At 46.1% G+C, this 24,120-nt stretch overlaps 1 protein-coding gene and 1 long non-coding RNA gene across 2 annotated transcripts; one reads left to right on the top strand and one right to left on the bottom strand.

Moving 5' to 3' along the window:
- The first annotated feature begins 6,927 nt into the window (after positions 1 to 6,927).
- Positions 6,928 to 9,544, top strand: LOC121767307. Its single transcript, XR_006043068.1, has 6 exons — positions 6,928 to 7,421; positions 8,016 to 8,130; positions 8,532 to 8,595; positions 8,734 to 8,789; positions 9,178 to 9,219; positions 9,317 to 9,544. It is a non-coding gene; the product is annotated as an uncharacterized LOC121767307 (long non-coding RNA).
- Positions 9,545 to 22,067: 12,523 nt separating this feature from the next.
- On the bottom strand, positions 22,068 to 23,766 carry LOC121767305 (purine permease 3-like). The gene is made up of 2 exons (XM_042163550.1): positions 22,967 to 23,766; positions 22,068 to 22,454 (listed from the first exon to the last, which is right to left on the bottom strand). Exons 1-2 carry the CDS (start codon positions 23,642 to 23,644, stop codon positions 22,116 to 22,118), a joined length of 1,017 nt encoding a protein of 338 aa, XP_042019484.1. The 5' UTR covers positions 23,645 to 23,766; the 3' UTR covers positions 22,068 to 22,115.
- Positions 23,767 to 24,120: the final 354 nt, after the last annotated feature.

Below are 24,120 nucleotides of genomic sequence, written 5' to 3'. Positions count from 1 at the left end.
TAAAACATTATCAATTGCCCACATATTTTGTGTTATCTTGAGAAGCAAGTTATCGAGCCTGATCGCCTGACGGGAGAGGATTCCCGCACACGATCCGCTCGTTGTCCGTCGACCCTGACGCAGGGCGCCGGAGAAGTAGGTTCGCCGAGGCTAAGCTTGGCGAGGTTAAGGGGAAAACCCTTAACAACTGGTGCTTTCATCCAGTACTCATGAAGCGATACAACAATAACGGCAAGGCCGTATGGGGCTCAAGCCGTCAAGATACGTATCCACCAACCAGGTTTGGTGGACGTGTTCCGCCTTTTGGAGGCCGCCGCGATCAGGGTGGGTTGCAGCGGCCTGGTCTGGAGGCTAGTGATTTCGACGCAAGATTTGGGGAGGATTCGACCCCAGAGGATCAGGTTAGTCACAAACTGGATCGATTACTCGAACGCTTTGATAAGTTGGACGTTTGGCGCGATGAAACGGACCGACGGTTTGAAAATCTCGAACCACACTTTTCTCGCGAGGCTGATCCACCGTTGGGTATGGGGGACGGTGACGAGTGGGAGGACGAGGGTAATCGTTGGCGGTATTCGGGGGATAGAGTATCGCGTCCTCGGACCTTGACCCCAGGAGGTCGCGAGACCGGGATGGACTGTCGGGGCCGTCGGGAGACGGGATATCGCGCAGGGTTTGGGGGGGACCAGACCGGCGTGTTCGCACAACCAGGGGAGCGACCGCTGTCGTGCTGGGACCCACCCCAGCGTTTCCAAGCAGCGGGGTACGATAAGCCGGAGCGAGTTAAAATGCAGCCTCCGCGTTTTGATGGGACAGACGCAGCAACATGGATCTCAAAGGTCCAATATTACTTTAATCATTTGATGATGCCCGAGGCCCAGCGCTTGCATTATGCGGTCATGTTGTTCGACCAACCGACAGCAGAGTGGGTTTTCAACTATTGCTCAAATAATGAATTTGTGACGTGGCGTGAATTCTTGGAGGATGTACGTCACCGTTTCGATCGACAAAGCTTCAAGAATTTCTATGGGCTGATCGCAAAACTGACACAGACGGGAACGGTGTTGGAATATCACGACACATTTGAACGATACTTGAATCGTGTTAAAGGAGTCCCGGAATCCGATCTGTTCACCCTATTCGTTGCGGGGCTTAAGCCCGATTTGCGGGAGAGATTGGAGTTGCACAGACCGCAGTCCTTGGCGGCCGCTATGGCCCTAGCACTGGAGTTGTCCGATACTATGGTCGAACGCACACCCCAACCATCGACAGGTGCGCGACGACCCTGGCAGAACAGGGACGCGAGGGGACCGCAGAGCGTTACCCCTGCGCAGCAGCCTGCCCAATCACCGGGAGGGACGGCTCAGCCCCAGGGGGGTTCGGGACGGCCAGCCGTGCAGCTACGGGCCCCGATGGTCAGGGTTTCGCAGGCGGAAAAAGCGGAACGGGCTCGGCTGGGGCTCTGTTATTACTGCCCCGATAAATGGGCGGTGGGCCATGTCTGCAAACAACGTTTGCTGTGCTACGCTGAGGAAGATGAAGGCGTGGGTGCGGACGGTGAGTCTGTAACAGAGGAGAATGAGGCAGCGGATTTTACCCACATCCAAGCGATGAAAGGGGGTCAACGGTCACGTCCCCTTAAGGTAACGGGTTTGATTGGAGACAGAGAAGTCTGCATCTTGATTGACACCGGGAGTGACAGAGACTTCTTACACCCTAGGATCGCGGAGGGCCTTCATCTGCCTCTATCGCCAATCCAGCCTTTTCGAGTGGTCGTCGGGAACGGTGAAGCACTGCTCTGTACTCATGTTTCGAAGCAAACAAGGTTGGCGGTCCAGGGAACGGTCTTCGTGGTCGACCTGCATATTCTACCTATCCATGGCCCGGACATTATTTTGGGTATGGATTGGTTGGAATCCTTAGGGAAAGTGACGGCAGATTTCGTGGGGAAGACGCTCGAATTTGTGCATGGAGATAAGACGGTTGTCTTGAGGGGGATTCTGCCCCAACCCAGGCGCCTTAGTCTTCATTCTCTGCTAGCCTTGTCATCGTCTCGCACGACGTGTGAATTCTATGAAGTCCTACTATTAGATGCGGGAGATGCCGCCCTGACCGTGGCCGCGAGCGAGGAATTTCCGCCGAACCTACAACCGGAGGTAGCGGCCGTACTTGAACGGTTTCGTCAGGTGTTTAATTTACCGGAAGGCCTTCCCCCGGCAAGACCATTCGATCATCGTGTCCATCTATTGCCAGGGGCAAAGCCCGTTAACGTAAGACCCTACCGCTACCCGTATTTTCAAAAAAACGAGATAGAGCGGCAGGTCAGGGAAATGTTGGAGCAGGGAATTATCCAAAGAAGCAACAGCCCTTTCTCGTCGCCGGTTCTTCTAATCCGCAAGAAAGATGGGACTTTCCGTTTTTGTATTGATTATCGAGCATTGAACAACGCCACGGTTCCCGATCATTTCCCGATTCCAACGGCGGACGAGCTCTTTGATGAGTTGGGCAAGGCAAGGGTATTCACCAAATTGGACTTGCGTTCTGGGTACCATCAAATTCGAATGAACGACAAGGATATATTCAAAACGGCTTTTCGCACGCACGACGGCCATTTTGAATTTCTGGTCATGCCATTCGGATTGACGAACGCCCCGTCCACGTTTCAGGCGGCTATGAACGCGATTTTCCAACCAATGCTACGGAAATTCGTTATCGTTTTTTTTGACGATATACTGGTGTACAGCCCGTCGCGGGAAACCCATGCAGAACACTTAGCGGCGGTCTTATCGGTGCTACAATGTAACAGTTTCTTTGTTAAGCTTTCTAAATGCTCCTTCTGCAGCACCACGGTAGAGTACTTGGGCCACTTGATAAGTGAAGGCCTCCTCAAGGCCGACCCGGCCAAACTTAAGGCGATGACGGCGTGGCCACAACCAAAGACCGTAAGGCAACTCCGGGGTTTCCTGGGCTTAACAGGGTACTATCGTCGGTTTGTGGCGGGGTATGCAATGGTTGCTGCCCCGTTGACGAAGTTGCTTAAGAAAGATGGGTTCGAATGGTCAGCCGAGGCAGAGGCGAGCTTCAAGGACTTGAAATCGGCCATGACGACGGCGCCCGTTCTAAAGCTCCCGGATTTCGACACCCCCTTTTGCATAGAGACGGACGCCTCGGACCTAGGCATAGGGGCTGTGCTTATGCAGAACAATCACCCAATTGCTTATTTTAGCAAGAAACTGGGTCCCCGCCGTCGAGCAGCGTCAACATATCACAAGGAGCTATATGCGATTGTGGAGGCGGTTCAAAAGTGGAGGCAATACCTACTGGGCCGCGAGTTCATCATCAGGAGTGATCAAAAGAGCCTAAAGGAATTACTCCAACAGGTCGTCCAGACCCCGGATCAACAGTTGTATGTCCGGAAACTCATGGGTTACAAATTCACCATCGAGTATAAGACGGGTAGTTCGAATAGGGTGGCAGATGCTTTGTCACGACGCGATGAGTCGGCAAGGGAGTCAACCGACGGTGCCGTGAATCAACACGGGGAGTCGGCTGCCGAGGCCGCACACGCCGGTGCCCTGCTAACTGCGGCCACCCAACCAGTGCCGCAGTTGCTCGATCTGTTACGACGCGAGACATCCTCCTCCCCGGAAATGAGGGAAATCACCCAGACAATCAATGAAGGAGCCGCACCGCCCCATCTGACTTGGGTGAATGGCCTAGTATATTACAGCCGGCGGATTTTTGTGAGTTCCCGCTCATCTGCGCGAATACCGATACTCACCGAATACCACAGCTCGCCGTCAGCAGGGCATCCGGGTTTTGAACGGACCCTGCGGCGAGTGAGTAGAGACTTTTATTGGCCGAACATGAAGAAGGAGGTGAAACGGTTTGTGGAGTCGTGTGTCGTCTGTCAAACCACGAAGTATTCCACGCAGAAGCCTGCAGGATTGTTGCAGCCCTTACCTATCCCGTCACAGGTTTGGGAGGATGTGTCCATGGATTTCATCACAGGACTTCCGCCATCACGTGGGTACACTGTGATAATGGTGGTGGTGGACAGGTTGACGAAATACGCGCATTTCGCACCGCTACCCACTAAGTTTGACGCCATGAGGGTAGCACACTTGTTTGTCAATACGGTGGTCCGACATCATGGGTTTCCCAAAACTTTAGTATCTGATCGGGATTCGGTATTCTTGAACAAGGTGTGGGAAGAGATCATGCGACTAAGTGGAACCAAATTGAATTTCACTACGGCTTATCATCCGCAGTCGGATGGCCAGACGGAGGTGAGGAATCGGGGACTCGAACAGTACCTGCGCGCCTTCACGGCTGATCGACCGGCGCGCTGGACCAACTTCCTGCCTTGGGCGGAGCTGGCCCTCAACTGCTTCCACCATGCGGGGCTGGGGGTATCCCCGTTCAAAGCGCTGTATGGCCGAGACCCGCCGAACTTAGTCTACGCGGCGCCTGGAGCAGCTACTCCCCCATCCGTGGCCGACCTAATCATCGAACGTAGCAAGCTAATCGTTGAACTGCGGAGAAATTTAGAGCGTGCTCAGCAGCGGATGCGGGACTCCGCAAATAAGCATCGCCGTCACGTGGAATATGGAGTGGGCGATAGGGTTTTACTCAAGCTGCAGCCATACCGACAGCACTCGGTGGCGCGGCCTTTATCCGCGAAGCTGGCTCGGCGGTATTATGGTCCTTTTGAGGTGTTAGAACGCGTGGGGCCGGTGGCATATCGGTTGAAATTGCCGGAAGGAAGTCGAATACATAACGTATTTCATGTTAGCTTGTTACGGCCGTTCGTAACCAGAGATGGCAAGGCGGCATGCGGTGACTTGCCCACGGAATTTTTAGGGGATAGGCCGGTGGTTTATCCGGTACGGGTGCTGGACAAGAGGGTTCTTTGGCTGGGGGGACGGCCGCAGGACCACGTGCTCGTCCGGTGGTCCGACGGGTCGGAGTCGCCGACTTGGGAGCCGCTAGAGTTGATCAAACGCAAGTTTCCCAATGTGCTCCTTGAGGACAAGGATGTTGCTATCGAGGGGGGAGTTGATACGGTCCCGCAGCCAAGGGAACCGTCTCCTCCTGCAGAGCCGCGGCCGACGGAGAATATGGAGGCAAGGCCAAGGGAAGGGGAGTCGATTGCGACGACAAAACCAAAAAGGAACGCTAGACCACCGAAGAGGTTGGGCGACTTCGTCGCCAAATAGAATTCTGCCTTAGTTTATTTCCTTTATTAATTTTCGGTTATTTTTGTTTTTTAATTATTAGTTTTATTATTTATTTTACGTCGGGTTTTCTTTGTTGATTCTTTCCCGATAAGAGTAGGATTAGGTCGAATCAACCCTAGGGTCCTTAGTCTATAAATAGGGCGAATTGTTCATAAACTTTCAAGAAATAAAACATTATCAATTGCCCACATATTTTGTGTTATCTTGAGAAGCAAGTTATCGAGCCTGATCGCCTGACGGGAGAGGATTCCCGCACACGATCCGCTCGTTGTCCGTCGACCCTGACGCAGGGCGCCGGAGAAGTAGGTTCGCCGAGGCTAAGCTTGGCGAGGTTAAGGGGAAAACCCTTAACAGAACCCCACTGTTTTCGCCACCGATCCGGCCAGCCTCGCCGTTAAACGCTGCAAAAACTACACCAACTTCAAAACCCATTTTTCCCTCACACACACACACACACACAAAAGTACAATGAGAGACTTACCATTGTTATTGATGAGATGAGCTAAAAAAACTTGAGAAATATATGTAGTGTTAAATAATGGAGAAAAGTGGAATGCTTGAGTTAATGAAGTTTACACACATATTTTGATGGGAAGTGTGTGAAGGAATTGAATGAGAATGAGTAGCAAGTGGTTTTGCATTGAATTTCGATTGAACAACAAGAAAACATTGGGCGTAGGCCTCGAATATATCGACGTTGTCACGCTTAGTAGAGGAGAGGGAAAACACAAGCGACATGTTTATGGTTTTGCATTGTCTTGCTACCCAAGAAAATAGTACATTTCTTTAACATCAAACTTCATTTTGGAATTTCTTGCTTGAGGGGTCAAGACATTGGTAATTAATTTTTCTTTTCTTGTTAAATTATGGGACATGTCATTTGGCAATCGGCATGTAACGTATGAGTAAAAATTTAGTGGTCGGGATACATTATCACATTGTGTGTCTAGCCAATCACAGTAAAAATTTAAAGGGAAGGATATTTTAAACTTTATTTACACTATTATGTAGGCAATAATCACCTATCAAAGGCCTACACAAAATATGGTATGGTTTGTAGACCAAGTGGCCACACAACTAAATTTTGAGATTTTTGTATTGAGTTAATAATTTGTATCTATATACGTATATAAACATGGGGATGTATTCATTTCCTTGTGGTATCTTTTGTTCTATTGTTCTTTTTAATTCCAGCCCCCCGATTTTGTCATCCGACGGTTAGATTGATGTCACGTGTCATTTAATAATGCAGATTTTTAGTTGAATAATGCACACCGACTAATAATGCACCATTATAGTGTAATAATGCATATTTTCAGTTGAATAATGCACACCGTCTAATAATGCAAATTTTTCGACAAATAATGCAGATCATCACAACCATCCAATTCAAGGATCCAAGGGATGTGATTAAAAAGAACATTGGACTGAAAAGCTGCGAAGAACCTTAACACACCCCTATAAACATGTGTAATAGATTTGTAACATACAAACATTGTTACATTGTGAATACTCAATATTGATCAAGTGATTATCGCTAGCATGTGAGTTTGTAAGTTGGTTAGTCAAATGACAAAAACAATATATTTATCAGTAGTAGTATTTTTTATTTTAATTAAGTGGTTGTGAAGAGAGAAAAAGATAAGTGTGTGTGTAAAATTATTCAATTACTACTATTTATTAAAAAAATAATTCGGGAACTATGAAGGTAAACATTAAAGCCCAAACTAAATAATTATTCGGCCCAGCATGCTGCTAGCCCAATTGTGACCAACATTGTTAAACCAAGAATCAATCTTGCTTCAACAAAATTTATTAATTAATCACAAAAGTAATATGATTTGCAATGCCTAAACCTTTGGAAAAAGAAAAAAAAAACTTGAAGAAATAAATCATTAAAATCCCCAATTTTTTAGGGTAAACGTTCCTCATCACGAATTGTTGAAACAGAAAGCGGCGATGCCAACATTTGCAATAAAAAGAGAGAAACTGCTATAAATCAACAGACTAAAGCAATCACCATTCTATTCCCCTTTCACAGCGTATGTATGAATAGATGGGTAATTGAAGGAGTGCTTAGCTCGAATTAGTCTGCGGTGGATCGGAGGAATTGAGATCTTGATCGGAGTGCAGTATTATTCCATCGGAGGGAACGAGGCGAGGAATCCCATCAACGATCGGGTAAGACACGCCGATTGAATCGCTTATGAGTGAGTTGGTTTTGTCGCACATCCTTAAGGGCTGCTTGGTGAGAGGGCAGACGAGAATCTCCGCCAATCTGGAACTTATTCCGGCGGCGACCTTCTTTAGCAGCACTCCGCTCCGTCTTACCATTTTTTAATAGTGTTGGCGTCTGGTGATGTTTAACCACTTTTAACAATTGTAGTCATAAACGTGTATCGCCAATAGCACTTTATCATTTTTTTCTTTTTTATGCATTTGTTAATATCACCTTTTATTTTCTGTTAAGATTAGTACACTTTTGAAATTAATTTTATTGATAGGAGAGTGGATTTATTGAGAGAGGTCCCAGTTACATTGAAAATCAAAGGTCAAATTGAAATTTATACTACTACTTAATATTCACATAGGATAAAATTTAACTGATTTTGTTATAGAGAACAAGGTTAACAAAGAGCATGTTGCAATATTCAATTCTACATTTGTCATATGAACTTGAGTGCTTTATAACTATGTGTGTAAAATATTGAAGTTGCAAATGCTAACATCACAAAAAATTACAAATGATACGTCCAAAAACTTTTGCAATGACAGATTCGGGTGGGATCGAAGATCGACCGACCTTATTAGTAGTATGTGAAGGTCGTGAAGCTCTATCAAATTTGGTTTTCTGAGTTGTCGTCATGTGTCATCTCCGCCCCAATCAAAGGTCCACTTCCTTCTATGCTCAACTTCCATTGTCGTGTGTGAGTCCACCGCACTGCTTCAATTTTATGACTCCGTTCACTGAATGTAGACTTCTTTCTTCGTCCAACATTCATTGCTAGTGCGATCGCCGCACTGCCTCCATCCCACAAGTTCTGTTGGCTGAATATGTAATTAATTGGTGGAGATATATTAAATCTTTCTATTCTATGCTCAACAACTAGGGAGGAGAATAAGTAGGTATGGAAAATGAGGGCAGATAATATTCCCATCTGCATGGCACCCAATATTCGATAATGGGAACATTGGAGGGAGAAATTGTAATTCCACCTGAATTTAGGGGTCTATATAAATTCAATCGAATACCAACCAAATACTGAAATATATTCTGAGTAATTTTGTTAGGGCATCATATTGATCGAGAGACCCTAACCAATTCAATTCAATCCAATCATGTCAACCAAGCAAGGTAAATTGTTCATCGTTTTATTATCTTGCATATGAGATCATATACATAATCGTTTTATTATCAGTATTGTTATTAAAGAACAAAATGATGTTTTTGCTGATTTTTATGATGCCTTTTGCTTTTGTTGCCCTGCATCAGGAGGAAAAGCCAAGCCTTTGAAGCAACCTAAGGCTGAAAAGAAAGAGTACGACGAGGTATTGTTGGTTAAGGCAATTGTGTTAAATTTTGGAATATTCTTCTTTGATTTGTGGTGATCAACTCTATTTTCTATTATGTGTGTGTGATGTTTGATGTGAATTTTTATATTGAATTTTTTTAGATATTTGGGTTTGGTGTAAATTGTTGAGATTAAACTTCATAGTCACGAAAAATTGATCTTGGAACAAATTTTCTGGCATTGTTGTCTTGTTTTTTTTGTTGTTGATGTAGAGATGCATATGAAACTCCAAATTGTAGATGTAATGGTGTTTATGAGCTGTAATACCTTTTGTTTTCAAGATACCCTAAAGCAAGTATGTCAACTAATGATATTGGAATGAACATGATGCCTTTTTTTTCTCATATTTTATTTTGATTTTGCAGACTGACAAGGCTAATATTCAAAAGAAGAAAGAAGAAGAGAAGGTAAACTATCTTATCCACACAATATAATCTTGGACAAGACCGATATTCTGTCTCCGATCCTCACTGATAATAGTCACAATTTTTATGTTCTTGCCAGGCTCTTAAGGAACTTAAGGCAAAGGCCCAGCAAAAGGGGGCATTTGGCGGTTCTGGTCTGAAGAAAAGTGGCAAGAAATGAGTCCCAGAAGAATAGCTAGCTCATTGCTTGTCCTGTTTGTCATTTTCTTTGTAATGTAATTTAAACATTTTAGGTTGTTCCACTAAGGGTGTGTGGGTGTAAGATTGTATGTTCAACAATTGAATCTATGAAATGGCTTATGTCTAATGTATGACTTCCTAATTTTGTTGAACTTCAATATAATGGCTAACTCAATAACGCAGTGTATTAAAAATGTCAACATGATGACATTAAAATGTCAACACATAATTTTGTTAAACTTCAATATAATGGGTTGATATTATAGGTTGACATTTTAATGTAACTGTGTTGACATTTTTAATACACCGCATTGATGATTTAACAGAGTTAGCAACTTAAATAGTTAGCAATATAACGCACCCCTCTGTTGAATAGTTCTGTATGAGTTATCTATCCTAAGGTGAATTACAACAAGAACTACAATCCAGATGACCTAGAACACTCGTGCTCACATACAATTCGCTCTTTACAATCACAGTAAGAACAAACACGAACCTCACCAACATAGTGTTCCCCTCTTGAATCTCTCTCAATTTCTGACTGGAGAAAATGTGTGTGTGAGCTGCTCCTTTTTTCCGAAGCTTCGAGCTGCAGAGATCAGCTTGCCTTTTTTTTTTTTTTGCAGAGATCAGCTCGCTTAACTCTCTCAATTTTACTTATTCCACTTTAGTCCTCAAACTCTCATCTATTTATTAGTTCCACCCCAACAAATCCGCTTGTACATCAGCTCAACCAGCGGCAGAATCAGTCCGTACAGCGCCGCCGCAATCAGCGTCAGAAAAAACCCCAGCAGATGCTCCCGATCCGGCCGGTCGCCGTCCGTGTGGAGCCCCAGCACCGCCGCGTTCACAGAGTAGGCCGTGAAGCGCTGCCTCACCAGCACGAACGCGAGCACCGCCGTGAACGCCAGCTGCGTGGCGAGGATCTGCGACGACGTCGACACGGGGAGCCGCGACACGCCTTAGGCGTACATGTAGTCTTCGAGGTCGGTCGCGGCCCCGACTGCCGACGCCCACTACACAATTTCAACTACTTTTTCTCCTTCTCTCTTACTTTACCAATTACACATTAAAACTCATATCAACCTCAAATGGCCCATTTCTATGGGACGGAGGGAGTATATACAAGTGAGACATATATACTAATCCTTCTATCTTAGCTAAGTTGACACATTTTTTTGTCGACATTGCAGGAGTTAGTTAATGTGTTTAATAAGAGATAGAAAATGTGAGAGTAAATATGAGAGATAAATATTTTAATTGGAATGAGAAAAAATGGTTAGGTGTGTTAATTGAAGATATAAAGTTTTCAAAAATAAAATTGTGTCATTTTATATGGGACATACTAAAAATGAAAATGTGTCATCTTAAAAGGGATGGACGGAGTACTAACTTTTTTCAACGCACTTTTCTTAATAATGCTCCCTCCGTCCCTAAAGAATAGATATTAACAATTGAAACAATTATCTATGTCGAACCAAAAGGCCCAAATCCATGAACCCAGAGCAGTATTCGGCCAACAATTGATGATAGGAGTGTGCTTGAAAGGTCCAAATCTTGGTCGCAACCAAGGACTATTTTCGAGTCGTGAGAAATTCTCTCTACATTCCAAAAAATGTGAAAAGCAAATGATGTTTCAATATGATATATAGCCGTATGATGATTGGGCGAATTTTTGATGGTAATAAATGCAGGTAATAAATATAGATCACGACACAGAAAGTTACGTGGTTCGATTTACTGAGGTAAATCTACGTCCACGGGAAGAAAGGAGGGCAAATTTGTATTGCTTGATCTGGATTACAGCTTACAATACTGACTTGCTATCTGAGATTCGATATCTAGAGAGCTCCCTTGTCTATCTGATCTAAGTTCTATTTATACATGTGAACCAAGATCGTGGCTTCCAGGTTGACAACTGCTTCATACCACTAAATAGATCGTGGGTGTGGTGGAGGTCGTGGAGGTCCTGCATGGGTCCACTATCCAAGATCGTGGCTTGCAGGTTGACAACTGCTTCATACCACTAAATAGATCGTGGGTGTAGTGGAGGTCGTGGAGGTCCTGCATGGGTCCACTATCTCCTTGTTCGGTCGAATACTGAGACCGAACTGCTGAACTTTTCCGATCAGCTTTGGCCGATCTGAGAGTAGAGCTTGATTGGTTCTTTTGCCGATCTGAGAGTAGAGCTTGATTGGTTGGCTTTTACCGAGCTGTAGGCTGCGACCGAACTCTTTGGTTGTGCCGAACCGAACTGAACTCTTTGGTTGTGCCGAACTGATACTCTTTCTTGGGTTTTGGGCTAATGGGCCGTCACTGCTATTGGGCTCGCCATTAGGGTTTAGTTGTTTAGTTCGTACCCCATCACTACCCCCCCCCCGAAAAGCGAAGTGAATCACTTCGGCATTTTGGATGAGTGTAAGGGGGAGGCTGACGTCAGGGGACGTGCCATGCGCGTGTCTGCATTAAATGCGATAGCGAATCCGGCCGTCGAATCCAGAAAAAGGGGGATTTGAAACGGCGCTACGGATTTGAAATGCCTCTGTGAATCTGATAAATATTACCATTTTCCATCATTGGAACACTTTTGCTATTGTTTCTTCTGCATTCTCTCTCTTTTGCGCAAAATTTCCTTCCGCTCCTTCAAGAATTTCTTCAGAACTTCTTCAGACTTTCAAAGAGTAAGAATCATGTCTTCTTCTTCTTCTTCTGAATCAGGTAGCGGTAGGAAAGGGGGTAAGAGATCTTCTAGCCGGAAAGAGTCCGGGGAGAAGACCGTAGAATACTTTCACAGCATCTTGAGTAAGGACACTGTGATATCCCTACACGGAAAATATCTTCTTCCCGGGGGGAAGGTGGTGATTCCCGACGACGATCATAGGGCTAACTCGCCGCCGGAGGGTTATGCCACCGTTTACGAAGCCTGCTTAGAATGCGGGCTTCGTTTCCCTCTTCCCCCACCTTTTGTAGAGCTTCTTGATTTTTTCCAACTCCCTTTAGGTCAGGTGACTCCGAATTCTTGGAGGCACTTATCGGCCTTTGCTGCCGAACTGCGTAGGCTAGATAAGGATCTGTCTTTGAGGGCAATCCTTAATTTCTTCCAGTTTAAGAGGAAGGGATCTTGGTTTTACTTGATCCCTTTACAGCCCTTTAGAGCCTTTTGTAAAACCAAATGGCCGAAATGGCAAAATCGCTTCTTTTTTTACAATAGGACAGCGGCTCCGGGCTTTCCCTGGAGAGGGCCGAAGTCCGTAATTCCTCATCCTCGGTTAGAACCGTTGAACGAGCTCGAGGGCGAGCTCAATAAGATTCCTATGATTAGGACGCAGTACTTGGAGTCTGAGCTCGTCAAGGGCGACTTCGTGTTAGACTCCTCGTCTTCGGACGACGAGACTGAGGGTGAGAATTTCTTTTTTATGCATTACTACCTTGACGACGAAAACTAACCTTGTTTTCTTGCTTTTTGGCAGTGAACTTGCTAAACAAGCTCGGTCGCAAATCCTCCGAATCTAAGGAACCGGAGAGGCCGAATACCACCAGCTCGGCGTCTGATGCCGAGAAGAATCCGAAGAGGCAAAAAGACCTCTTCGGATCCAAAGAAGCCGGAGTCGACTTCGGCAAATAGGAAGGCGAAGCTTCAGAAGCCCCCAAGAGCGCCAGAGAAAGACGTGGTCTTGGCGCCTCCTTCGGAACATATCTGTGAGCCCTTTTTATGGCCCACGGACTTCGCCGAGGTGAATTCTCTTCTTGATTTTCTGGCCTTGCTTTTTTCCTGTATTTTTTGTGGCCCCTCGGTTGACTTTTTCCTTTTTCTATTTTCAGAGGAACGATATGCTCAGCAAGCTCGTCGCAGTTGAACTCTCTAAAGCGTCCAGCGACTATGCTGAGATGCAGAGGAAGTTGACTGCTGCTCGTCACCAGGCCGAACAGGCTAGGGCAGACTTTGAGAAGGCAAGGGCTGCTAGGATCTCGGCTCAGGATGAGGCACAGCGGGCAAAAAACGAGCTCATTATCCAGAGAGAGCAGTCGAAACAGAGGGAGGCTGCTGCCGTGGTTGCCCAAGGGGAGGCTCTCCGTGCTTTCGCGGAGAAACTCTTTTTGAGCAATCAATTTTCGGCCTTTGTCGGTGATCTGCTGAAACTGATGACTGATAATGCTGAGCAGGGACCCGAAGTCGTCCTGCCGCTGTATGGCCGAGAAATTGCAGCTCGTCTCCAGAGTCTGCCGCTCCTTGACAAGCTCGCGTCTTCCTCGGTCCTGCTTTCTGCTGACCGAGTCCGTAATTGCCGAGCTGACCGGGACGAGAACATGGAGGCCATCTTTGCCTCCTTGGGACCTGTTTCACCCGCTCCAATTTTCCAAGGAGAGGGTGAGCAGGAAAACGAGGCCGGCAAGGAGACCGAGCAGCCGGATCGGCAGACCGGCGACGGGCAGGCCGAGCAGGAGGTGCAACAGTTCGGCTATGGAGGCGCCGAGCAGGCTGGGGGGAGTAGGGAGGCTGAGGCTGAAGCCGAGGTGGACAAGGAGGGAGAAGCTGAAACCCGGAGGGGAGCCGGAGATGAAACTGGCGGAGTATGATTTCGTCTCCCTTCTCTTAGTTTAGTTTCTTTCTTCCTTCTTGTAAAATGGCCTTGAAGCCCTCCTTGTGTAAAAAAATTTTTTCTTATGAATGAAAAAATTTTCTTTCTACACTCGTGTCTTCGTATAGCTTTTCTTGACCTCTTTTACTCCTGTTGTGGTTTACTGCCTGCTCGGTAAGCTGAAATGCCGAACTGACCTAGCTGCTTTGTATTCTTTAACTCTAAGGAGCTGGAGGTACTTCACTGGAAGCGGCTATACTCTTCGGCTTTAAACGAAGCTGAGAAAAAAGCCATAGAGGACCAGATGAAGTATGACGAACTCTTGGCTCGTTCAGTGGAGCTGGAGTCCGACAATAAGGACTTAGAGTCCATAAGGAAGGATCTGGAGGCCGAGCTGGATATTGTCGTCGCTGAGAGGACTGCATATGAGGATTTCATCTGCGGACGCGGGGGAATGAGCATATCTGAAGTTCAGAATCAAGTTGATGAACTGTGGGAGGAGCTTCATGTACTCCGGAGGAACAATGCGCTGGAGAGCTCGGCTTGCCAACAAGTTGTGAAATCATTGCGGCGCTGGGCTTCTCGGTACGACATCATTCTTTCCCGGCGTCCTTCAATCGAGAGATTCCTTAGGCATTTCCCGCCAACAGATGCTCACACTCCAGCTCAAACCTCTGATCCACTTGCTCAAAATCCTACTCCAAATCAGCAACGAACTCAGGAGCAACCGGAAACGTCAAGACGAGAACGGACTCAGGAGCAACCGGAAACGTCAAGACAAGGACGGACTGAAGTTCGTAGAGGAGCTGTGATTATGAGTGAGCAAGATCAACAAATGCTTCGTGAAGAGACTCTTCGCCGCCGAGGTGCCAGAACTTCCCGGACTCAGGGAAGAGGCGGTAGATCGATCAGAGCAGCTCGTCCACCTACTTATTCTTCAACTGCTCGGAACGCCCGAACTCAGCATCATGAGGATTTTTCGGATAGGTGGCTCAACTTTAGCAACCGTGGACAGTAGAATAGTCCTTTGTAATAGCGTAACGCCCTCTCGTAGGGCAGCGGAGTTGTATGCCGAACAAGACTTAATAAGTGAAAATTTTTTTCATTTCGCTTCTATCACTGCGTACTTACAGTTCAGCGATTTTTTATTTCATTTATTGTACTCGTCCTCGGTCTTATGAAGTAAACTTCTTTGACCGGACTCGTCCTCGGTCTTATGAAGTAAACTTCTTTGACCGGACTCGTCTTTGGTCTTATGAAGTGAACTTCTTTGACCGGACTCGTCTTTGGTCTTATGAAGTAAACTTCTTTGACCGGACTCGTCTTTGGTCTTATGAAGTAAACTTCTTTGACCGGACTTGGTTTGTGTCCTAATTTGGCGAGTTTTATCGCTCGGATCGGACTTTCCCTTTGTCCTAATTTGGCGAGTTTTATCGCTCGGATCGGACTTTCCCTTTGTCCTAATTTGGCGAGTTTTATCGCTCGGATCGGACTTTCCCTTTGTCCTAATTTGGCGAGTTTTATCGCTCGGATCGGACTTTCCCTTTTTGCAGTTCGTTTTAGACGAACTGCTTATTTCTTAAGCTGAATTGTGGAGTCTTGTATCTTCCTGAGAAGCTTGGACTCACAATTGTCTTTAATACATGTTCTAAAAAGGGGATCAGCCTTTAAAGAACAAGATACCTCAGTAACATTTGTAAGAGACGACACGCACATAGAGAGACAACGCACATAAAGACAAAATAAAAAAGACGAAAAAGGTTTTAAACTTTTATAAAACGACAAGCATGAAAAACAAGTAAAAAACAAAGAAAGCACATACCCCTAGGACCGAACTAGACACAAGACTGACTGACCGGACTGTCTCTTACAAATGGAACTTCTTGAGGTTGGAAATGTGCCATGTTCGGGGTACTTGTTCTCCTGACATGTGAGTCAATTTATAAGACCCTTTGCCGAGGACTTCTGACACCCGATATGGACCTTCCCATGTGGGTTCGAGTTTTCCCAGCTTTTCTGCTCGGCTTACTTCATTGTTTCTCAAGACGAGATCTCCCACTTGAAATTGCAGCTTTTTCACCCTTTGGTTATAATACCGGGCTACTTGCTCCTTGTACTTGGCTGCTTTTATGCAGGCCAATTCTCTTCTTTCTTCGGCAAGATCTAGTTCGGCTCTCAGTCCGTCCTCATTCAGTTCTGCTGAGAAATTAAGAGTTCGGGGACTGGGTATGCCGATCTCAACCGGAATCACGGCTTCAGTGCCGTACACCAGACTGTACGGAGTTTCACCGTTTGAGGTTTTTGGTGTAGTTCGGTAAGACCATAGGACTTGAGGAAGATTTTCTACCCATTGTCCTTTGGCTTGTTCTAACCGAGCTTTTAACCCTTTCACCAGAATACGGTTTGTTACTTCCGTTTGTCCGTTTGCTTGTGGGTGAGAGACCGAAGTGAACCGCTGTTGAATATTCAGCTCTTGGCACCAATTCTTGAATGTCTTGTCGGTGAACTGAGTCCCATTATCCGAAATGAGGATATGGGGTATGCCAAATCGGCAAACTATGTTCTTCCAGACAAAATCCAATGCCTTCGAGCTCGTTATCGTAGCTAATGGTTCAGCCTCCACCCACTTCGTGAAGTAATCCACGGCAACGATAAGGAATTTCATTTGCCGAGGAGCTTGTGGTAGTGGTCCTACTATGTCTATGCCCCATTGCATAAAAGGCCAAGGGCTTTGCATAGCACATAGATCGGTCTGCGGCATCCTTGGGATATTTGCATGGATTTGGCACTTCGTACATGTCTTGACGAGCTGCACTGCTTCTTGTACCAAAGTTGGCCAATAATATCCCCATCTCAGAACTTTTTTAGCTAGAGCTCTAGCTCCGATGTGGCTACCGCAAGATCCTTCATGAACTTCTCTAAGGATGTAGTCCGTCTCTTCTGGTCCTACACATCGCAATAACGGTTGAAGGTAGGACTTTCTGTATAGGACTCCTTCATGAAGTTCATACCGAAGTGCTCGGCATGTGATTTTCCGAGCTTCTCTCTTATCCTCGGGCAGTTGTCCTTGATCTAGATACTGTAAGATCGGCGTCATCCAGTTCGGCGAGCTGGTTACTGAATGTACCTCAGCTTCATCAATGCTTCGGTGTAGTAATTCCTCCACCTTTGAGCTCGGATATGAGGCCAACTTACTTAAAGTATCTGCTCGGCTGTTTTCCGCTCTGGGAATGCGGATTATCCGAAAATAAGAGAAACTTCGGCTAATGTTTTGCGCTTTGTCCAAGTATTTTTTCATCCTCTCATCTCGGGCTTCACTTGTACCCAACATGTGATTCACTATGACTTGTGAATCACAATGGATTTTGAGAGATTTGACAAATAGACTTTGCGCTAAGTGAAGTCCGGCAAGGAGGGCTTCGTATTCGGCTTCGTTATTAGTAGTTGGGAATAAGAACCGAAGTGAATAAGTTACCTCATGTCCGTCGGGAGCGATAAGTAGAATACCAGCTCCACTTCCCGTTTTATTCGAAGCTCCATCTACGAATCCGCTCCAGCAATCCGGCGGCTCTTCTTCGGATTCCAGGGGCTGTGCTAGTTCGGTATTGGCAGAATTTTTCTGTTCGGCAATGACAGGGATTACTTGATCGAACTTTGCCTCTGTAAGAAAATCTGCCAAGGCTTGTCCCTTGATGGCTTTCCGAGGTAGGTATTCGATTGAGTGTTCTCCCAACTCTATGGCCCATTTGGCGATTCTGTCTGATGCTTCTGGCTTGGTCAAAACTTGCCGAAGTGGCAGATCGGTTAAGACGCATACCTTGTGAGCATAGAAGTATGGCCGCAGTCTCCTTGCTGCATTTACTAACGCCAGAGCAATTTTTTCCAGAGGTTGATACCTTGTTTCTGGACCTCTTAATGCTCGGCTTGTAAAGTAGATGGGAAGCTGCTTTAGGCCTTCTTCTCGTACAAGCACCGCGCTAATGGTTTGATCTGATGCCGCTAAGTATAAGAATATCACTTCGGCATCGGTTGGAGCAGAGAGAATTGGAAGCTTGGCTAAATAACTTTTGAGCTCGTCAAAAGCCTTTTTCTGCTCGGCTCCCCACTCAAACTTTGGTGCCTTTTTCAACACTTTGAAGAACGGCAGTTGCTTTTCGGCTGCTTGGGAAAGGAATCTATTCAGTGCGGCTAGACATCCAGTTAGCCTTTGCACATCATGTATGGACTTCGGCATCGCCATGTTCTGAACAACTTGAACTTTTAGCGGATTTGCCTCGAGTCCTTCCTTTGAAACCCAACAACCTAGAAACTTTCCCGAATCTACCAAAAAGGTACATTTTTGGGGATTGAGTTTGAGGTTGGCTTTTCGGAGCACGTCGAGAGTGGACTTGAGATTGTCTTCGTACTCCGAAGTGCTTCTGCTTTTAACGACTATGTCGTCAACATACACTTCAACCTCTTTTCCGATTAGGTGCCGAAATAGCTTGTCAACCATCCTTTGATATGTGGCTCCGGCATTCTTTAAACCGAATGGCATCTTTTTGTAAGCAAAAATGCCGAAGTCAGTAATGAAAGCCGTTTTTGAAGCATCACTCTCATCCATTAGAACTTGGTGATATCCTTTGTATAAATCAAGAAAACAAAAAATTTCGAAGCCTATCAAAGCTTCTAATTTTTTATCTATGTTCGGAAGGGGATAGCAATCTTTAGGACAGTGCTTGTTTAGATCGGTAAAATCTATGCACATCCGCCATCCTCCCTCTTTTTTCTTGATCATCACAGGGTTGGCCACCCAAGAAGGATATTTCACTTCAAATAACACATCCGCTTTCAGTAATTGGCGGACTTCGTCATGGATGACTTGACTTCTTTCAGCCGCAAAGAGTCTTTGCTTCTGTTTTATAGGCCGGACTGAAGGATCAATATTTAACCGATGTGTAATTACCTCGGGGGGCACTCCGGTCATGTCCAACGGCGACCACGCAAAGACGCATTTGTACTCTTTGAGGAGCTGGATGGTCTTTTCCCGGAGTAGAGGTGTTCCCGCGAAACCGATCTTCACCGTTCTGGATGGATCATCTTCATATAACCGAACTTCCATCGAGTTCGGCTCCGGTGTGACTTCGGTCATTTCGCCTGCCTCTGACTCCGGCTGCTGTGATTGCTATGCTTGATGGTGCCGATCTGATTGCTCGGCACTTTTAAGCGCAATCTGCAAACACTCTTTTGCTCTCTTTTGATCACCTCGGATGACCGCTATCCCTCCTTTAGTGGGGATCTTGATGGTGAGGTGATAAGTAGAGCAAATGGCCCGAACTGTGTTGAGCCAGTCTCTTCCCAGTATAATGTTGTACGGGGACCGAGCTTTTACCACAAAGAATTCGATCATCGTACTGGAGCTTGTAGGCGCTCTTCCCACCGTAATCGGAATGCTGATAATACCTTCAGGGCGGGTGTCCTCCTGGGCGAAACTTTTCAGAGGAAGCGGAGCCGGACTGAGCCGAGCTGGATCCACTTCCAGTTTATCGAAACATTCTTTAAAAAGAATGCTAACTGACGTTCCTGTATCCACGAACACTCTGTGGATCAGTTTGTTTGCCACTCCGGCTTGAATGACAATGGCGTCTTGATGAGGAGAGATGGCCGGGACGGGATCGGCATCTGAAAATGTAATCACTTCGTCCTGCTTCAGCCTTTTATGCGTTGGCTCCTCTCGATTGAAGCCTCTGCGCTCTGACTTCAGGGACGATTTAGTCTTCCCGGCTGGGAGAGCGTCAATAGTCTGGATTACTCCATCATATTGCGGCTCGTCATCGTCTTCGGGATCTTGTTGCCTTTTCGGATCCTGAGGAGCGCAGTTCGCACCTCTCTGCTTCTTGCTCTTTTTCGGCTGCTTGCTTTGGTATTTTTTTAACGTCCCTGCTTTCACAAGAACATCAATACCTGCAGCCAAATGTCGGCACTCCTCGGTATCGTGACCGTGGTCTTGATGGAAGGAGCAATAATTATCCTGACTTCGGCGCGCGGCCGATTTCGTCATCCGCTTTGGCTTTTCGAACATATCGGAATGCAGTTCGAAAATTTCCGCTCTCGACTTGTTCAATGGTACGAACTGAGCGGGCGGTTTCTCAAGATCGAGACGTGGTCCCAATCTGCCTTGTACCGGTGCCCTTTGAATTCTTTCAAAAGGAGTTCGGCGAGGAAGCCTCTGATCGCTATGATCGGGCTTCTTTTTGTCTCCTCTAGATGAGCTGTCTAAAGACCGTTTTCGACGGTCTGCCTCATCGGCACGAGAAAACTGGTCCGCAATGTCCCACATCTCTTGAGCTGTTTGCGGACTGCATTCAACGAGCTTCCTGTAGAGAGCTCCTGGCAGTATTCCATTTTGGAATGCCGAAATGACAAGTAGATCATTGAGATCATCTACTTGTAGGCATTCCTTGTGGAACCTCGTCATGAAGTCGCTAATTTTTTCATCGCGACCTTGACGAATGGAAAGCAGCTGAGCCGAAGTGATTCGGGCTTCCGCTTTCTGGAAGAATCTCCTATGAAAAGTATCCATTAGATCTCTGTAAGATCTAATGCTGCCTTGAGGGAGGCTATCAAACCACCTCCTTGCGTTCCCGATGAGCAGCTCGGGAAACAGCTTACACATGTGAACCTCATTGAGACCTTGGTTCGCCATATTATACTGATAGCGTCCCAAGAAATCATGAGGATCCACTAACCCGTCATAAGTCATTGACGGAGTTCGGTAATTCTGCGGCAACGGAGTTCGGGTGATATCATCCGAGAATGGAGTCTTCAGCGCTCCATACATGGCGAACCCGACATCTCTTCGGTATGGTGGAGATGGAGTTCTCCTGTGGTTCCGGTAACGAGGAGGAAGAGGAACATGTCGGTGGTGAGGATTCTTTCTCCGGGGAGATGCGACACTACTGCGGTAGTGACTTTCATGTCTGGATGGAGAGGGAGAATCCGCCGTTTTCGTCTCCGGCTTTTGGCCTGTTTGCAGGAATGTTAAGAATTCATCCTGCTTCTCGGCCAAAAACAACTTGACAGCCTCGTTCAAATCGGGCTGCTGGGAAGACTCGGTGCGACGACTTCTGGAGTGGCTTGTTCCTTCACCGTGAGAACTGGAGACAGATTTCTCACGAGGCTGTTTTCCAGACTTACGGGCTGGACTAGCTTCCTCATGGTTATCACGGACGGAAGCACGGGTATTATGTGATCTGGTATGCATTTTTTTGGTGGAAGAGGATCAAAAACTCGCTTTTATCACAGATTTGGTTCTCTGGTTCCCACAGACGGCGCCAGTGATGATTGGGCGAATTTTTGATGGTAATAAATGCAGGTAATAAATATAGATCACGACACAGAAAGTTACGTGGTTCGATTTACTGAGGTAAATCTACGTCCACGGGAAGAAAGGAGGGCAAATTTGTATTGCTTGATCTGGATTACAGCTTACAATACTGACTTGCTATCTGAGATTCGATATCTAGAGAGCTCCCTTGTCTATCTGATCTAAGTTCTATTTATACATGTGAACCAAGATCGTGGCTTCCAGGTTGACAACTGCTTCATACCACTAAATAGATCGTGGGTGTGGTGGAGGTCGTGAAGGTCCTGCATGGGTCCACTATCCAAGATCGTGGCTTGCAGGTTGACAACTGCTTCATACCACTAAATAGATCGTGGGTGTAGTGGAGGTCGTGGAGGTCCTGCATGGGTCCACTATCTCCTTGTTCGGTCGAATACTGAGACCGAACTGCTGAACTTTGCCGATCAGCTTTGGCCGATCTGAGAGTAGAGCTTGATTGGTTCTTTTGCCGATCTGAGAGTAGAGCTTGATTGGTTGGCTTTTACCGAGCTGTAGGCTGCGACCGAACTCTTTGGTTGTGCCGAACCGAACTGAACTCTTTGGTTGTGCCGAACTGATACTCTTTCTTGGGTTTTGGGCTAATGGGCCGTCACTGCTATTGGGCTCGCCATTAGGGTTTAGTTGTTTAGTTCGTACCCCATCACCGTACTAAATAGCATGAGTACAAAAATAAAGAAAAAAAATCCTAACAAAAAAGGTGGGCAAACCCATATACATACATAATATTGTAATGATCAAGAAAAACATTGATCAAGGTATACATAATTTTCGTTTGTGTTCGTGTCTGTATTGTGTTTGAAATCACCATAGAAATAGGAGATAAAACCCCAAATCGAGAGAAAGAGAGAGATACCCTTTTCAGCTTGGAATCTCTCGTGAAAGAAAATGACAGCCAATAATTCAGTGACGGGAAGCATAATTGAGATGACGATGCCTGAAAAAAGCGAAGATGAGTAATAGATGACTCCTATTGCACCCAAGAAAACGCCTTGCAAAACTATTGCGCTGCAGAACACAACAACGTAGTATCTTGTCTCCCCCAGTTCGTATTCTTTCGCTTCTCTTGGAATTGCCTACCAAACAAAACACAAAACCACCATTTATCAAATATCTAAACATAATTATCCATGCTCTTCATGATTGAAAATTTGAAATTCACGCGGTTCTATCCTAAAAACAATGGCTGATCAATTTTCTTTTACACTAACATACATGGAAGTGTTTAGTTTCAATTGCCAACAACCCACGATTACACTTTTGGCTCGAGCATGAGTATGTCTTTGTATTTGTCAATATCTTAACAGCACTGCCCCAGTCTCATTTCTTTATTTAGACAGTCCTCAATAAATGTATCATTTCACTTTTACTAATTTTAGAAATTGACCCCACATTCCACTAACTTATTCTACTCACATATAGAGTATATAAAAGTGGGGACCACATTCCACATACTTTTTTCAAACACTTTCCTTCCTAAAGTCAAACAATTTTTTTAAAATTCGCACCGGTCAACTATGACGTTTAATGGGGACCGGAGGGAGTATCGTTTTTCGACGAGACAAATACAGAGCATGTGCAAATTTACCTGGAAATCGTTGTTGACGATCATTCCGACGGTACAAAACGCAGTGGCAAAGAAACACAAAACTAACTGAATCTCCAAAGCGAGGGTGAACGTCAGCGGCTGCATCGCCCGCTTGTACGTCAGCTCAATCGCCGGCAGAATCAGTCCGTACAGCGCCGCCGCAATCAGCGTCAGAAAAAACCCAATCAGATACTCCCTATTCGTCTCCCCCTCCGGCCGGTCCCCATCCGTGTGGAGGCCGAGCACCACCGCCCCCAGCGTCAGTTGCACCACCGCGTTCACCGAGTACGCCGTGAACCGCTGCCTCACCAGCACGAACGCGAACGCCGCCGTGAACGCCAGCTGCGTGGCGAGGATCAGCGACGACGTCGACACGGGGAGCCTTGCCACGCCGTTCGCGTACATGTAGTCGTCGAGCCCCGTCACCGCCCCGAGCGCCGCCGCCGCGAAGAACACGCGCGGCCGCATGAGGACGATGGCGCGATCGCCGGTTCTGCGGCGGCGCGTGTAGGACACGAGGAGGGGGATGAGGGTTATGGGCCAGCCGCCGGTCTGGAGCCAGCTGGAGAACCAGATGCGCTTGCCGCCGCGGAGGAAGTAAAGGCGCATTAAGAGAGGGCCGCCGCAGCTGCCCACGGCCAGGATGATGCAGTTGATTATTAGATAAACCCTTTTCATGGCGGCGGTGGTTTTGTCTTCTTCCAATTGATGGATTTGATCAGTTTCTCTTTCTTGATTCAAATTCAGTAATGATCTAGCAAAATTGAAGATATGTCCGAAGTCGCTTTCGCCGATGGCTTAATCCCATTAGGCCGTATTTAACAGCTGTTTAAAGTCTAAACAACCAATCATTAATCAAAGATTAGTCTAACCATTCAACCACATTATTAGTATACAATTATTTCATTAGTATTATTTTTAATCATCATATTGACTAACCATTCTGAACTTTGGCACCACTGTACAATTGGCGCATTATATACACTAATGGAACACAACGAAATATCAGAGCATGATCTTGATGCAGAAAGGTATGAGAATGACTGAACCGGTAAAAATGAACTCAACAAATTGAGTCTCAATGCAAGTTAATAATCAAAGTGATAAGGTCCTCGATTTAGCAAATATTGCAGAAGATCCTCTCCAATATATAT

This window comes from Salvia splendens, chromosome 15, assembly GCF_004379255.2.
Source record: "Salvia splendens isolate huo1 chromosome 15, SspV2, whole genome shotgun sequence".
Taxonomy (NCBI): Eukaryota; Viridiplantae; Streptophyta; class Magnoliopsida; order Lamiales; family Lamiaceae; genus Salvia; species Salvia splendens.
The sequence above is the reverse complement of the archived record's forward strand: the minus strand, read 5'-3'. Positions and strand labels throughout refer to the sequence as shown.